At 39.8% G+C, this 17669-nt stretch overlaps 1 protein-coding gene across 2 annotated transcripts in view; it reads left to right on the forward strand.

Annotated features, from left to right (window-relative positions):
• Nucleotides 1-17669, forward strand: part of LOC121288038 (PR domain zinc finger protein 2-like) — a 167592-nt gene that overhangs the window by 110584 nt on the left and 39339 nt on the right. For both annotated transcript variants that reach the window (XM_041206286.1, XM_041206285.1), the window contains exon 5: nucleotides 9980-10132. In XM_041206286.1, coding sequence (XP_041062220.1) covers nucleotides 9980-10132 — 153 coding nt within the window. The remainder of the gene's footprint in view (nucleotides 1-9979; nucleotides 10133-17669) is intronic.

Genomic DNA, 17669 nt, shown 5'->3' on the forward strand with positions numbered 1-17669 from the left:
CATGCTTTTCCATTCTGGTTGGGAAACTTGAAAGCAGGATGCTAATCCCATTGGAAAGCCCACTCCAGCAATCTGCTTCCTGACCTGCCACGGTCCTGGTGATTGTATGGGTGGGGGATGGTGGTTGTGGTGGGGGGCGGAGGGGTTGGGTGGGTGGAGGATGCAGGTGGTGGTTTGGGAGAGGTGGGGGGGGGGTGAAAATTCTACCAAATATTTCCTTCTGTTTGCAGTGTAATGAATGGCCTTCATCTTTCCCGTTGCCCTCCTCCGCAACCCCTTCTATGTATCTATGAACATTGTACTTGCAATAATGGGAAATTTACCTGAAAAGCTAGATCTAACTTCACCAGATGTGCCTTGCAATGCAAGGAAATGCAAGAACCACAGTAGTTTAGTTGCTCACAAAACTATCTCACTGCAGCAAGACTGCCAACTTGCATGTTTAATCAGCAAGAAAATAACTAGACAAACTTGTGCTCACTTTCTGTCATCTGATTGTTTTGAAGCAATGAAGAACAACTAATAAAACATAAAGGGGATGAAATTAGTTGACACCACCAGTGAAAAACTGACTTGTGGCAAATCTGCAGCCAATTTTTCACTACACCAGTTTTTATTTTCCATTCTCGTGGAAAATATTGTCAAGATTTTTAATTTCAAACCAAGTAAAATTGACAATCCGACTATGAAACAAGTCTCAGAGTTTGAACTATTGTTTATGAACTTCTGTAAAAGAAGATTGGCATGCTGGAAAAAATCAGCGGTCTTTCAGCACAAACCTATTTCGCGCTGTTGGCTTAGACCAATTTCATCCCCAAAATGTAGTAAAACTAGTTCCTATGACAAATTCTTTAACAGCCTCTATTGTAAAGTTGACATTGTATTATCTTCAATATTTTGAAACGCAAATTCAAAAAATGTCACCCTGCAAGATCCCAGGATATGATGCGACTTGTTAGTGTCTGTGTGTAGAGTGAACGCTGACGTGGACTGGGTGGGCCAAATGACCTGTTTGAGTTATAATTTCTGTTTACTCCATATGCTTTAGTACTGATCTGTCTCCAGTCTGAAACTGTTTTTCAACTTACTATATAGAATCACTGGGACCAGATTATGATTTTCTAAAACAAAATCAAGTAATAATTGGTTTGAATTGGGAAAAAGACATGCTGTAAAACAGACATAAAACAAAACACAGGAAGCATGGAATGTGATTGTCCTTTCTTTATAGGTGTTGAGCTGAAGGATTTGTGTATTTTCTTTCAGCTCAAACAGCACTGATATTCCCTCTAACATCACCTGTCTGTAAATAGAATCTCAATCTTTACAGTGCAGAAAAAGGTCTTTCAGCCCATCAAGTCTGTTGGCTCTCTGAAAAAGCATTCCACCTAATCCTACTCACCTGCCTTATCCCTGTAACCTTGCACATTATTTCTTTTCAGGCAGATATCCAATTCTCTTTTGAATACCTCAATCAAATTTGCCTCCACCAACCTTTCAGGAAGTTCGTTTCAGAGTGGATGAAAACATTTTCCGCCTCCGTATTTATCCCTTTTGCCAATTATTTTGAATCTTTGCCCTTTGGTTCTTGATGCTCTCTTGAGTAGGAACAGTTTCTCACTATCTACCCTGTCCATATCCCTCAAGATCTTGAATACCTCTATCAAGTTTCATCTTAACCACCTTTTCTCCAAGGAAAAGAATCCCAACCTCTCCAATCTATCTTCATAGCTACAATTCCTTATCCTTGGAATAAGCGGTGTTGAATTTTCCCAACCCCTCGGTTTTTGTGTGATCCGATTTCTCCTAATAACCCTACAGCAAACTTGAATTTGACATTTGGGATGCTTTCCTTTATTAGCCAAAGCATAGAATATAAGAGCCAGGAAAGTTATGCTAGAACTGTATAAAACACTACTTAGCCACAGCTAGAGTATTGCATACAGTTCTGGTCACTGCATTACAAGAAGGATGTCATGCACTGGAGAGGATACAGAGGAGATTGAGGATGTTTTCTTTGGAACAAGGAAGGCTGATGGGAGGTTTACTTGCACATAAAATTATGAGAAGTCTAGATAGAGTGAATAGGAAGGCACAATTTCCCCTGGGTCAATAATGAGGCAATATAGATTTAAAGTAAAAGCAAAATACTGCGGATGCTGGAAAAATTTAAAAAAGATTTAAATTAATTGATAAAGGGATTAGAGGGGAGTTGAGGGGAGCTTACTTTTAACAAAGGGGTGAGGGGGTCTGGAATTCACTGCCTGAAAGATTGATTGAGGCAGAAACCCTCATTTCATTTAAAATGTACTTGGATAAGCACTTGAAATGCTGTAACCTACAAAGCTACCAAGAGCTGGAAAGTAGGATTAGGTTAGATAGCTCCATTTTGCCTAGCAGGGACACAATGAGCTGAATGGCCTCCGTGTGTTGTAAATGCCTATGATATATCAATAAAATGATCTTGACATTTGTATTCATACTAACATACAACCATATTGCCTTATGCCCTTTCCCTCTTTCTTTCCTGCTCCTCTCCATGACAATGTAGTGGGCTGTAACTTCCTCGGAGTGGCAATCAGAGTTGGATTACCACTCCATGCCCACTTACTTGTGCCATATTTTTCCCAAGTCTGTCTTGTCTGACTTCCAACTGAGGCCAGGTGAGATCCAGGTAGCACAGCAGAGTCTAATTGAAGGAGAACATACCTCTTTACAGCACTTGCTGCCATAAGCTTGGGGGGGTCGGGCATTTTCAGGGGAGTTGGGGAACTTGAGGGGGGTCGGACATTGGTGGGTGGGGGGGTGGGGGCTAGAATATTTGGGGGACTGGGGGTTTAGAATTTCAGGGGGTAAGGTCAGTGGTGTAAGAGTTAGGTCTGGGGGGGGGGGTGGATGTCCCACATGGGTGGGAAAATCCCATGCTTGGCAGGGGCTGGTTAATCAGGGATCGGGACATCTCGGGGGGGGTGTCAAATCATCCCCTAGCGGGACCCCTATAAGGGGGGATCAGTTAGGTCTTTACCATAGTTACCCAGAAGTTAGAAAAGGTTTTAATTCTTCTAACATTTTCTGGGTACCTGTTGGTATAACCCTGGAGGAACCGTCTGATGTTTACAATTTAAACTGCATTTTCAGATGGTTCCCAGCACAGTGCAATTGTTGAGAAGAAGTGTGCATTTCTGGGCAATTGCCGTGCAAATTCTTCCCTGGGAACTTCCCAGTGGGATTCCCCAGCACATTTTTGGGGTACCCCCCAAATCCAATGCTGGAGAGCTCAGAGGTTATGGCCCAATGTGTCCTACCTGCTCCAGGAGCCCTTGCTGTGACTAGGTGATGTTGTCATCAAAATTTCCCAGTGGTCTCACATTCCCATTAGCAAGATTAATAGAATGTAGGCAGAAACTTTTTCCAGCTGCAGTAATTGCTAGTTAAACATTCAGTAGTCTTTAGGCTCGAAGCTCTTCATGTACACCTATCTCAACTGATCCAGGAAACCATTGTCCCTCCTATTTCTCCTTCTAACTTGTCCTTGGTATTCTTCAAACATAAAGCCAGGAAATTCGGGGCTGCAGTGCCTCAGGGCTTCATTACATATTAAAATTAGCTGGTAGTCCACTGCTCCTATTTTCTCAGACAGCTAGTGCAGATAACGATTATGTGGTTGCCATATACAGCTCCTCTATACCCACCTTTTTGAATCTTTACTTGTCCCATTACCACTTCCTTTTGCCTTGCGCCATCATCCCTTTTGAAAGGCAGTAGTGATTAAATGACAGCCATTATACTGAAGGAAGAATATACTTTCCTTAAAGGGCGTGCAAAAAAGAAAAAATTCGCTTAATTGATTCCTGGGATAAAGGGTTTGACCTTTGAGCAGAGGTTGAGTAGAATGGTCCTATGTTCCCTGGAGTATAGAAGAATGAGAGGTGACCTCAAAATTTATAAAAATCATAGGCAGTTTGTCATGGTAGATGGTGAGAGGCTGTTTTCTCTGGCTCCAGCATGTAGGATAAGGGGTCGGCTATTTGGGACTGAGATGAGGAGAATTTCTTCACTCAAAGAAGAGAGAATAGGGGAGGCGATAGCGTAGTGGTCTTGTGGCTGGGCTAGCAACCCAGAGACCCATGGTAATATTCTGGGGACCCGGGTTTGAATCCCACCACTGGCAGATGGTGGATTTGAATTCAACAAAAAATCTGGAATTAAAAGTCGAATGATGACCATCAAACTATTGTCAATTATCATAAAAACCCATCTGATTCACTAATGTCCTTTAGGGAAGGAAATCTGTCGTCCTTACCTGGTCTGGCCTACACGTGCCTCCAGACCTACAGCAATGTGGTTGACTCCTAACCGCCCTCTGAACTAGGGTAATTAGGGATGGGCAATAAATGCTGGTCTAGCCAGCGATGCCCACATCCCATGAATGAATAAAAAAATAGAAGCAGGAATAGGCCATACAGCCTTTTAAACCTGTCCCACCATTCAGTATGATCATGGCTGACCTTGACTTTGTGTCCAAGCCCCATTTCTGTCTTTTCCCATATCCCCGATTCCCATGGAGTCCTAACGTTTACTTGCCTGTCTCAGACATGAATAGTGTCCAGTCAACAACTGAATATCTGCAGCCCTTCTAGAGAAGAGAATTCAAAAGATTCACAACCTTCTCAGTGAAGCAATTCTTCCTCATCTCAGTCTTAAATGATTGACCCCTTACCCTGAGTCTGTGTCCCATAGCTCTAGAATCTCCAACCAGTGGAAACTGTTGTAATATCATTTTAATGGATATGTAAATGAGCAAGTAACCAGGATGTAAAGTGGCATGTGACCACAGCTAGTGTAAGAATTGTACTTGTGCTGTCCTTGTGAGCAATAGTTGCTGAATCCATATAGTAAGTCTGTCTGTTGAACCACTCTACTGTATCTTCATATAAACCAAATCTACATATAGGTTACCTGTTTTGATGTGAGATTGACGAGTTTGTGGAAAACAGACATAGAAGCACAACAGAAACAACATCTTAGCATGTACCCTATTTAAGTTCCCTCAGAATCTTATAAATTTCAATGACGGCTTCTTCGTCGTCTTCTTCTTCTAAATTCAATACAGTAGCAGTCCAGTCTGCTCAAATTTTCATCATAAGATAGTTCTCATTCCAAAAATCAATTTATTGAACCTTCTTCACTGCACCACCGCCAAGGCAAAGTATATCCTTTCTTCGATGAGGAGACCAAAAAATACACTACTCCAGGTGTGGTTCCACCAAAGCCCTGTGCAATTGTAACAAGATTTCCTTACTCTAATACTCCAGGCTGTATTAAAGGCTAACCTGCCATTTAATTTCTTAATTGCTTGCTGCTTTGCGTTTCTTCTATGAGGCCACCCAAATTTCTCTGGACATCAACTTCTTTAAGGTAGTGAGAAACTTTTTAAAATTCCGCTTTTCTATTCTTCTTAGTGAGTGAACAACCTCATACTTTCCCACATTATTCTCTACCTGCCACTTTATTATCCATTCACTTGACCTGCCTATATCCCTCTGCAGCCTATTTGTATCCTCACAATGTATGGTCAGCAAACTTGGATATATTACTGTGGCTCTTCATCTAAGTCAGCTAATATATAAGTGTGTTGTGAATCCTTGAAACTCTGTACTCCAGAGGGCTGTGGATGTTCAGTAGTTGAGTATATTCAAGACTGAAATTATAGATTTTTGGCCACTAAGATAACCAAGGGATATGGCAATAGGGTGGAAAAGTGGAGTTGATGTAGAAGATCAGCCATAACTTTATTGAATGGTGCAGCAGACTCAAGGCTTCAAATGGCCTACTCCTACTGTTTATGTTCTCAGAGTGGAGCTTCTGAGCCACACCAGGCAATGCTTTTAACACAGTTGAGCACCATACAACAAGCCATCATCTTACAAGATAGAGTGGGGATTATACTTTCTTTGTTGAACATAATATACCAAATGCTCTTTTCCTATTTCACTTTTTTTTAACCATGATCTTGGAGCTTTAGGTGAAGGAGAGTTTCTTTTTATGGCCGTTAAACATTAATGACAGTTTTTCCTACATTCACTTTTTCTAAATAAATTGTAAATGCGCTTGAAATTTTCAGGTTTACCATTTTGCTAGAAATAGCAAAGACAGAAACTGCTCCTGCTATGTAATACCATAAGAAACTAATTTACCCCACTTCCTTACCCCTCCCCCACACCAAAGGTCATTTTTTTTCTATTCATGGGATGTGGGTATTGTTGACTAGGCCAGCATTTATTGCCCATCCCTAATTGCCCTCAAGAAGGTGGTGGTGAGCTGCCGTCTTGAATCTATAGAACCTTGAACCACAGTCTGTGTGGTGTAGGTACGCCCATGGTGCTGTTAGGGAGGGAAGTTCCAGGATTTTGATCTAGTGACAGTGAAGGAACAGCAATATATTTCCAAGTCAGGATGAGTGGCTTGGAGGGGAACTTGCAGGTGGTTGTGTTCCTATATATCTGCCGTCCTTCTACATGGTAGGGGTCGTGGGTTTGAAAGTTGCTGTCTGAGGAGTATGTAAACACTTCAAGTTTCAATCCCAGTGTGAAATACAAGAATCCCTCTGCATTGTAATTTTTAAGTTACAACACCATCTGGATGCTGGGATCTAATAATGTTAAAAAATTTTATTTTTACTACTAGAATTCCCATGGTATTGCTCATGATTACAGTGGTGTTGTATCCAGCAACATTACCAGAAGCTCCAACTTATCTGCATTGGGGGCAGCCCCAGGATTTGGAGCACTGGGAAAGGAGTTGAGGGTCTAGGCAATGCCATGGGTCCCAGGGTTTAGAAGCAGTGGAAAATGATATTTTAAAAATGATGGGCAGTTCCTGGAATCTGGGCAAATTGGAATGCCTATTCCAATGAGATTGCCAGCCCTAGTTGCATTAGAGTTTTCAGCTTGGGTAGCACTGGAAATGTGGTTTAGTGGCTTGTGAGCATTGAAGGAGTCAGGGAGGTCTGTTCTCTCTTGGAAGCCTCTTCCTCCATTCATGGGCTGTGAGCATCACTAGCAAGGCTTTATTTTATTACCCATCCTTAATTGTCTTTGAGGGCAATAAATGGTGCCTTTGCCAGTGACACTTGTATCTCATAAAGGCCCGAGAAAGAGGGTTTTGAGGTCCAGTGGAACTTGGGATGAGGCGGAAAGTGGGTTTGAGTTGGGGGGAGGTTTCGGGGCATTTGGGACTCATTTCTGGCTTGCTGGGATATGATGGTATTGGAGAGACAGTGGGGTTTAGTGTCTTTCGGAGGGGTGGCGGGGAGGAGGCACCAGGGTATTGGAGTTCAAACTCCCTTCATCCTTTTTAAACTATCTCTGCCCTTCCAAGCCTGTTTGGCAGCCTCTTTTATACCTTCAAGAATCCAGTACCACTTTCCCAATTGTCCGTGGTTCAATTTCCTCAATTTGCTGGTTAACGTGTTTGTGTTAAAATTAATTTGTGCTGTTTTGATTCAGTTTATTTGTTTAAATGTCTTTAAATTGGATTAACACCCTTATTAATCCATTAAACCGCATTAAAAAATCACAAAGGAATTTTACATGTTAACAAGTGTGCAATCTGAGGAGAGAGATCTAAGTGACCTCTATTAAATTGAATTTTAATTAGTTTATAGTATATCTCATTGAACTAAACTTTTTGTAAGGGTGAGGAAGAATCCAAGTAGAATTTTCCTATTCTGTGTCGTTACTAGTTGAAGCCCCTACTTCCGTTATTTTTGTTTTAGTAAAAATATTTAAATATGTTAATATTGAACTTATAAGGGCATATATTTTTTCCTGTTTTCTTTGCATTTCCCCATTTTTCTTAAACCCCCTCCCCTGAGATTGCTGACTGATACAATCCGGTGGATGTCAACAACCTTCCAGCATTTTGATTTATTATTCATTCTTCTTGTTCAGGCTTTTGTGTTGGCAAAAATGCAAAGGATATCCCAGCCAAATCTGGGCCTATCCTCACCTGATTATCACACGAACTTTCCAGTGCGGATCACTGACTAACAATCAACAACACGAATCTTGCCATTTTTCCTTTTCCTACCACAGCCCCTCCCTCCGCGCCCCCACCCCACACCCCAAACACCCCAATTTCTTATTAGGGCAGGCTAAGGCAATTGATTGTGTTCCTGCCTTGGCTGAGATTAACTTAAAACTGCACCATCAACTATACCTGGAATTGTCCTGATTTGTATACTTTGTATCTCTCAGGACAGCATTTTTACCCAAGTGAGTAATATGGACAGTGAGTACGTGGTTGGATTTGTTTTCCCCCATACTGGCTGTCCATAATGTGTCCTTAGTTTTTGTTTGAAGGGTAACAGGAATTTGTCACACTTGTGACTGGCACAGTGGTCTCTTTCATTCCTACTGCCTTATTCTCCTATAGATGACCTTTAAGCTGCAAGGTTAAATAAATTGTTAATCACCCTGTTTTTACAAACTAAAAATGAAAGTTGTGCCATTGCATTAATTGAAATTATTGTGATTAATGTTATTTAGAAATTATATGTTCACAGCGGAAGAAAATGGAATAATTTTACAGGCTTGAGGTAAAATTGAGATGATGATACATAGCCCCAAGGGGGAGGGATTTCCTTTGATAAAAGTGTAGTGACTGAACACTAGCAATTAAACATAGTCAGTTCAGATCTTTGCTAGTTAGAAAAGATGGGAGAGAGATTTTCTACCACCAGCTGTACCCTCCTGTATGGTTAAGCATTATTTGCTTTTGACTTTCTCAATTAGAAAATAAATAGAGTTGAGTCAATATAATTGACCAGTTGTACCTTTTAGCTAAATTCTTGTTGCCTCTTCAAATAAGCTTCATTACTGATGTGACTCGTATGATACGCAAGCGTCAATGTCTTGTAGACATCTGTAATTCAGAGTTGTGTAGTTGGCTCGTCTGCAAGCGTTAATCTAGTGACCCCCTTGGAAAGTGCACGCTGAGTGGGATCAGGCTCAGCTGTGATATCCTTTATGATTCACTAGCCTGCTACATATTCTCATGTATAAACTTTGATCACTTGGGCACAACTAGTGGATGGTTACTGTAATGTTGCTACACAGGAAGACATCCTCACTGGTCCTAAACTAGCATGGAACTGACGATGCTTGTTTACAGGATCTCCATAAATCTTTTTCTGAATTGTGCCACATTAGAAGCTTTCTGCAACCTGTGTACACTCTACGGGATTGAATGCATCATCCTCCAAATTTATCTTCACTTTCCTCCCCTTTCACACTAAGAGCCAGCACACTCAAGAGAGGAGATGCACAAGGTTAGTGAATTTATACATTAGTTGTTGATCCATCATTTGGAGGTTATCAGGAGTTCTGTTTTAATGTTCTTACGCAAGTTCATTTTGAGGGATTTAGTGAATTATAGTGATTGCCCAAATACTTGGAAGAAGATAGGTCCAATTTAACTTACTTTTGATAATACTGCAGATGCTGGAAATCTGAAAGAAAAACAGAAAATGCTGGAAAATCTCAGCAGGTCTGACAGCATCTGTGGAGAGAAAAACCGAGTTGATGTTTTGAGCCCGTATGACCTGAAGCTTTTCTGCTCTGAAAAGGGGTCATACGAACTTGAAACGTCAACTCTGTTTTTCTCTCCACACATGCTGTCGGACCTGCTGAGTTTTTCCAGAATTTTCTGTTTTTCTCTCGACTTATTTTTGGTTCTGTTCTGTGCATAAGGGGACAGAACTAAAAGAATAAATACTAAGTATACAGTTAAAACAATTACTACATATGGAGCTTAGCAGATTGCCAAATAAAGTAAAGCTTTCCATTTTCCTTTCCAACCCTGTCTACCCCACCCCCGAAAAAACACACAACAAATATTTTGTTGATGGTTACTAAACATTGGTGATGAGGACTGGCTCAGTACTTACCACTAACCAAGGTCAACTCTCTCCTTTCAGGTTTACTTCCCCCAATTCGGGTGGATGTGTATTGATGCTACCGATCCAAACAAAGGCAACTGGTTGCGGTACGTGAACTGGGCTCGCTCCTCCGATGAGCAGAACCTCTTTCCTCTGGAGATCAACAGGGCTATCTACTACAAAGTCTTCAAGGTAGTCGTATCCCGATGATGTGAAGATTAGTACAAGTTCTCATAGAGTTGCACTCTGGCCTTGCCCACTCCACACATACATGCACAAATGCAAACAGTCATAAATATGTGCTTCTATTAAGTTTTCTTGTAAGGTTCCTTTGCTCAAACCCTTTGAAGAAAAACATTGAGGCTGCTTTGATCCGATTTCATCTCCTCTTTCTCTCCCAATATATTCCATGATGCCTATCTGTCGTCTTCCTCTTTTTCCCACTCCCCACCTAAAAGTAAAGTTCAAATCATCTACAGTTCTTTGATAGTGCTGCAAAAAAACCTGTTACATTTTTTTTCCATTTTCTTTCAGTCTGTCATCTGAGCTTTTAAACTGCAACTGGAAAGAAACTAAGGATTATTAACTGTCATTTAATGAACTTTAATTTTCTTTTTGTAGAGTCTTCTAAATTACCAACTCTGGACATAATCCTGGAGGTTTCATCACATGACCTTCTAATTCCAAATATCCCTCTCAATCAAACAGCCTTTACTCCTGATCTCCAATATTCTTGTTTTTTGTAACTTTATAAACATGCATTCAAAGAATTTTTTTAAAAATACAACTTTTTTATTACCCCTTTGAGTTTTCTCTTGGGTTGCTTGCAGCAAAGTCCAGGAGATTCCTGGAGCCTCCAGGGCAATCCTGTAGGGTTGGCAGTCTGAGGTGCCTTCCCAGGAAGGCTGAAAGCAATGGCTGTTGTTTTAACTTTGAAGCTCGTGTACAGTTTATAGTGAATCCTTTTAGCAATATAAGAAGTCCCAAAAAATTTATCCACAGTACCCACTAAGATGGGAAAGCAAATGTCAGTGATTTCTCAATAAAATTTTTCAAACTATTTGTTTTCTGAAGTTTTTATTTTATGCATGCAATTACTGTTCTTATGTTTACACTTGGGTAACATAGATTTTGGTATTGTCAATTTATGTGTATTGTTAATGGCCAAAAACCTTTTCTTGGTCCCTATCTTCTTGTACTTCATATTGCGATACTTGTTTTGCACAAACCTGCCTTGTACAACTTTGTTGCAACTACCCACAAGGTGAGTGTTGTATGCCATCAATCCTGAACTCTGTTCACACTAAAGTTGGGGTAGCCTCTGAGACTCCAGTTCAGGAGATGTACCATGTTACAAATACAGTTTGGTGTCTGCATAAGGCTGAACATTTATGGCAAATCTTTAAAAGTATTTGCTTTAGATTTTACTTGTTTTCAAACGGATAGAAGTTCCCCAATGGCCAAGTAGATAAAGGCACCGGTTGATGTAAAGTTAAACCATAGGAATTAGAAGTGCCAACTTCAAGCAGTTATTTGGGAAGAATTTTCTGCCTACCAAAAAAATGAAAGGTAAAATGCTAGACATTAGAAACATGTTGTAACTACACAGCACATCACTTAGCATCTGAAAGAATAAGATAGGTTAATGGTTATGCTGAACAATCTACTATGTTCCAAATGCTAATCTGAGCAAATAGTTTTAAGGGTTCCACCTGAATAATAAAACTTGTCTTTTTTCTGTTTAAAGTGCTTAATAAGCCCGCTATGTATTTCAGAAAAATCTCCAGTAGTAACTCTGCCTTCACTGTTACTGCACACACACAAATGATTTTAGTGGTTGCAGCATTACTTTACAAATGTACAGTATTCCTGGCTCTGTTCAGTTAGCTAATCTGAAGTAGGATGACACAGGGGCACTACAATGACATGGATTAATCGGGCCAATTGTAGCTTAATTCTTTAGAATAATTTCCGCATTATATGGGTTACTGTTTTGATTATTTCTTACAATCTGCTGGCCAGTCTACAGCACTACAACATTAAAAAAAGAGCAAAGGAAACTGGATAGCATAAATGGAATACACATCAGTAAATGCTGTGCAATAATATTTCCACTAGTGATGCTCTTTGGTTCAAATGATTGTATCCCAAAGGATATTCTTCACAAACTATTACCTGCTGATGTGTATCATCTATGCAATGCACAGTTCACAGAATTATAGTCTTAACCCTCCCACTGGCATAAACCTTGTCTGAACACACAGCATTGAATAAAATGCATCCTGGAGATACTTTGTGGTTAGTACAATTTGCACAGCCATTCTACTTTGTGTGATTTCTAAAACTCTCACTATTTAATAAATATCATTCAGTGCCAACTTCAAGCAGTTATTTGGGAGGAATTTTCTGCCTACCAAAGAATGAAATGGTAGACATTAGAAACGTGCTGTAACTATACAGCCGATCGTTTAACATCTGAAAGAATAAGATCTATTAATGGTTATGCTGAACAACCTCTACGTTCCAAATGCAAATCTGAGCAAGTAGTTGTAAGGGTTTCACTTGAATAATAAACCTGTTTTTTTCTGTTTAAAGTGCCTAATGAGCCTGCTATGTACTTCAGAAAAATTTCTAGTAGTAACTCTGCCTTCGCTGTTACTGCACATGCACAAATTATTTCAGTGATCGCAGTATTACTTTACAGATGTACAATATTTCTAAGAGGGCAGTGCCAATTACTTCTACTCTTCCCACTTTGACTCCTTCCAAACTGATTTGCAAGAAGCTCTCTCTTAAAAGCTGGTTTCTATGACTTTTCTGCCATAGTCATCCATCAATATTGGCACCCCTCTATTTTAATAATTTTCCAACTGAAGTAAATAATTAAAAAAGGAATCCAAATTTAGTGTGAATCCAAACAATGATGGACCTTTTATATTTGAGTAGTTGATTTCCTGTGGTGTTACAGTCAGCTGGAAAAAAAATGTCAATTTTGCTGCCGAAGTCTGCCTTGATTCTTGGTCATCAGTTCCCTTTCTGTTTGTTATCTATACTATCAATCTTTTTGCACATTCTTACTTTCCCTGACGTGTGTGTTCTGGCTCTTCCACAGGCTCTTGCTTTTACTCTTGTGTTTTCATTCAATTTTTATGACTTGAGGTTGCAGTATTCTGCCTTGATTATATCAGTATAGTTATGTTTATTTCAAAAGCTGTGTTGCTATTTTTCTTCTGCTCCCAACCAAATGTCATAAGGGAAACAAAAAACGTAGATTAGCTTGAAACTTTTATCTCAATAGGAATGCTGTGTAAATATGTTTTACATCCTCCATTAGACTTTAACACGAGGTAAAACCCTGTGGGGATGATATATCCAGCAAATATAAAGCAAAGTATTGATATGGGTGAATAAGAGGCTTTTGGCCTAATGGACATCACAAGATTCCCTTATAGATTTTGACCTTTACATGAGTTTAATGTAAGTATTATCTTGTTAAAGGAACAGAATAGCTATTTGAGCTGATGGACTTTAGCTTTGTATAAGTTGCTTTTTCTGAGCTCATTTAATTCTCCAGTTTGAATTGCTCCTGCCCTTTATCATTGGTAAAACTCCAAATACCAGTAGTTCACCCTGAGTTACACAACTCAGAATGCTGTCTCTGGACCAGCCCAATCTTGGAAAGATAGAATATTTAATTGTCCAAAGCAAAACACTGTGCATGCTGGAAATCTGAATAACAACAGGAAATGATGGAAATACTTGGCAGGTCTGGCAGCATCTGTAGAGAGTGAAACAGAGTTGATGTTTTAGGCCAATAACCTTTCATCAGAACTAGAAATGTTTTTTCAGGTCTGATGAAAAGTCATTGAACTGAAAGGTTAAACTTTCTTTCTCCATGGATGCTGCCAGATCTGTGGAGCATTTCCAGCATTTTCTGTTTTTATTCGTAATTACACTGTTGGATTTTTTTAATAGTTTGAATGAAGTGGGTTGGTTGTAGTGACTGTTGTACGTAAATAAATGCATACAAGGAAGTACCACAAATATAAATAAATAAATAATTCTGTTTTCATGGTATTGCATGATGTGGTTCACTTGCTGATGTTGCCATTCTTTTAGAAACATGTAATTGATAAAGCCTGTAGTTACTGGTAGCAGATATCTTCATAAGAAAGCAGTTTGATCTCCTACAACAAGCTAATGCTCTTGATTAATCAGGACTGATATATGTAATAACTGGTAATATTTTGTCTGATAGCATTTTAACTGGAGAGCTGGTAAGTGTTTCACTGAAGCACTCTGGAAGCCTCTAGTAGATGATTGGGAAATGCATTGCGTGATGCAGTAATGAATCATACATACTAAGAAATTCCTAAGCTTTGATCACTGCCCTGTCTTGAGTTAGGTTATGGTGTGCCAGAACTGTTCTAGGGTGAGATATAAGATCTGCTAGGGAACCCTTCTGTTAATATATTAATCCTTACCAGATCTTTAGAATCCAGAAATTGAATTAGCACTGTAACTCATCGCCACCATGTAGAATTTTAAACAAAGAAAGGTTCCAGCAGCCTGCCATTATCACACTGGAATGATCATTATTCATTTGTGAGGATGGTTGGAAATGTCATTAGCCTATTTTCCCAGAGAGGTCATCAAAGGTCAGTCTGGTGTCCTCATCTGAATTTTGGTGCTAGGGCCAATGTACCTGCTCAAAGTAAGATCCAGCTGACATCAGTAGGCTTACCACAGGCATGGAAAAAGTTTGTAAAACAGATAATGCTGGCAACTAAACAAGATTGAGAGATAGCTATGGTCAATACATCCATCCAGAAAGATACCTCCACCAATTTATTTGGAAGTCCATTATAAGTGTCGTCCATTCCATATGTAAAGAAGAATTTACCTTTTACTGGTTTGAACCTGTGTCCCCTTCTACTCTCTGTGTAATTTAACCATTAAGTTTTCCAGTCCCATGACTACCTTGTATGTCTCTAAGAACACACAGGTAGAAAAACCCAAATTTCCTTGGCCTTTATTGAAACTCAGACCCCTGACACTAGAGATGATCGGCTTTGTGGCTCTTCTCTGCATTGCCTCCAGCACTTGAGTACACCCCTTGTTTCTTAATGATCAGACTGGACCCAATACTCAATGTGCATTTTTCCAGAGCAGAAAAGTGTTATCACTCCCTGCTTTGACTTGCATTCTCCTATTTTGACTAATAGCTAGTTGATTTGCTGCCATGCATTGATTGGGCATATTTAGCGTCAAGGCTACTAAAACTCCTGGTTCTCTTTCAGCTTCAATCTCAGCTGGCTGTACTCCTTTTATGTAGCACACATACCATCAAGCACACTACCTTTGGTGCAGAACAACTCTCACAGTAATTCCATTTACATAGTTCTTCCAATTCATTCTATGGTTTTTGGGTCATTCTTCCAATATCATTGCACCTCTCAGTTTAATGTCAAATGCAAATTTGACCACTTTGCAATGAGTTTCTGGATCCAGGTCATTTATGTAAATTAGAATCCTGTTGTGGTCTCAACAATGAATCCTAAATCAACCTTCCCCAGTCTGACACAACTCCACAAGGAAGTACTTGTTTCCTTCCCTTGCCAGTTTCATAACTGCTGTGAAGTTTATCTTTGTATTGAGCATTATTACCAAGTCATTACTATTACTGTCATTACCAATGTAGGCGCATTTGTTTCATCTCCCTAATTCCAATCCCTACAGGACACTGGTGACTGGTCTCCAAAAAGGTCCAAATCCATTTGTAACTACTTTTTGTCCATGTCTTGCCAGCCAGTTTTCAATTTGACCCAACTATTACCGCCATTGTACTGAAATGTTCAATTATTGCTAATGGTTGTATTGTCTGCTAATTATAAGGGGTTTAACCAAAGTGCATAACTTTTATATTCCATTGTACATTGAATTAACACTTTTTTGTGCAGTCATAGATCATAGTATTCCTTTGTAATTAGAAAAGTAAATTATCATGATTGGCACATTTGATAAAATTACTGCTGGGGCCAAAATGGTAAAATTTTGTTTTACATTGTGAAGCAAAAAGGATGGAACAACTCTAGGTAAAAACAGAAAATGCTAGAAGTACTCAGCTGGCCTTGCAGCATCTGTGGATAGAGAAACATAATTAACATTTTAGGCCAGCAACCTTTCATCAGAACTGGGAAAATTAAGAGGATTAAAGCAAGTACAGAAGAAGGGAAAGGGGGAGAGGGGCTCACCCCACCACCTTATGGGCAATTAGGGATTGGCAATTAATGTTGGCCTTGCCAGCGAAGCCCACATCCGATGAAAGAATTAATAAAAAAAGAACAAAAGGGCCTGTAATATGGTGGAAGACAGGTGAGATTAAATGACAAAGAGATGTTGGTGCAAAGCAAAGGAGTGTAGTAATGGGACAAGTAAAACAAAAGATGTGTCTGGAGTAGATGTTAATAGAAAAATGCAGAATTATTACAACCAGCTGTCATCCAAAATTTAACCAAAAAGGAGCAAAGTGTGTGAACTGAAATTGTTTAATGTGTTGAGTCAAAAGTCTATAAAAGTGCAGAATCAAAGGATGAGTTACTCGAGCTTTCATTGAGCTTCGTTTAGAACATTGTAGAAGCCCAAGGTCAGACTAGAAGTGGAACAGAGAATTAAAATGACAGGTGACTGGAAGCCCTTGCGAACTGAATGGAGGTGCTCCACAAATTTGTCACCCAGTCTGCATTTGACCTCTTTGATGTAGAGGAAGACCGCATTGTGAGCAGCAAATACGGTACATTAAATTGAAAGCAAGCAAATCACTGTTTCACCTGAAAGGAGTATTAGGAGCCTTGGAAAATGAGAAATGAGGAGATGAAAGGGCAGGTGTAGCATTTCCTGCACTTGCATGAGAAGATGCTGTGGGAACAGGAGAGGAAATGTTGGGGCTGACTGAGGTGTGGACTAGGTACCGCAGAAGGGAAAGGAGCCTTCAGAACGCTGAAAGGCTTGGGGAGAGAAAGATGTATTTGGCAGGTGGCATCACTTGGAAGTAGCAAGATATGAAACTTTGCATGTGAAGGCTGGTGGGGTGGAACTCTACCATGGTTCTGGGAAGAGGGGTGCCATGAGAGGGTGCAGGAATCAGTTGGTTTGTAATGAATATAGGTGAATAGCCTCTCAGAAATGAAAACAAAGAAGTTGAGGAAAGGCCATATGAAGATGAAGGAAGAGTGAAAATTCTTAAACATTTATAATGAAACGCGTCTAATGTGCTCTTTTCTAACATTTATATGGTAATATGTAATTGAGGCATTTGTGTCCTGGTGCAGGACCCTTCAATGCTTTTACCAGGTGATGTGAAAAAGAGCACAGTAGGGCAAACAGTGGCACTATTATATCGATGTACTTCCCGTAGCACAGTGAGTTTAACCGCTGAATTATGAAACTCTACAAACAAGTTTCAAATTCAATCCATTGTCTGTTAAATTAGTTCATCTCAGCTTGGGTGATAGTGGAATCACTACAATTGACATCAGCAGCCCTGGATTATGGAAGAGAAAATCAGTCAGGGTTTGCTCTTATGATGGCGATCTATTAACCCCCAATGGGATACATTGTTGAGACTCTCTCACAAATTATGGCTACCTGATTAACATGCTTTAAGGTGGCCAGTGCCTGTGAGACTGCAGCCTACCAAGCAGAGGAAATGAGGAAATAAACAGCCTTG

The sequence above is a fragment of the Carcharodon carcharias genome, chromosome 15 (assembly GCF_017639515.1).
Source record: "Carcharodon carcharias isolate sCarCar2 chromosome 15, sCarCar2.pri, whole genome shotgun sequence".
Classification (NCBI taxonomy): domain Eukaryota; kingdom Metazoa; phylum Chordata; class Chondrichthyes; order Lamniformes; family Lamnidae; genus Carcharodon; species Carcharodon carcharias.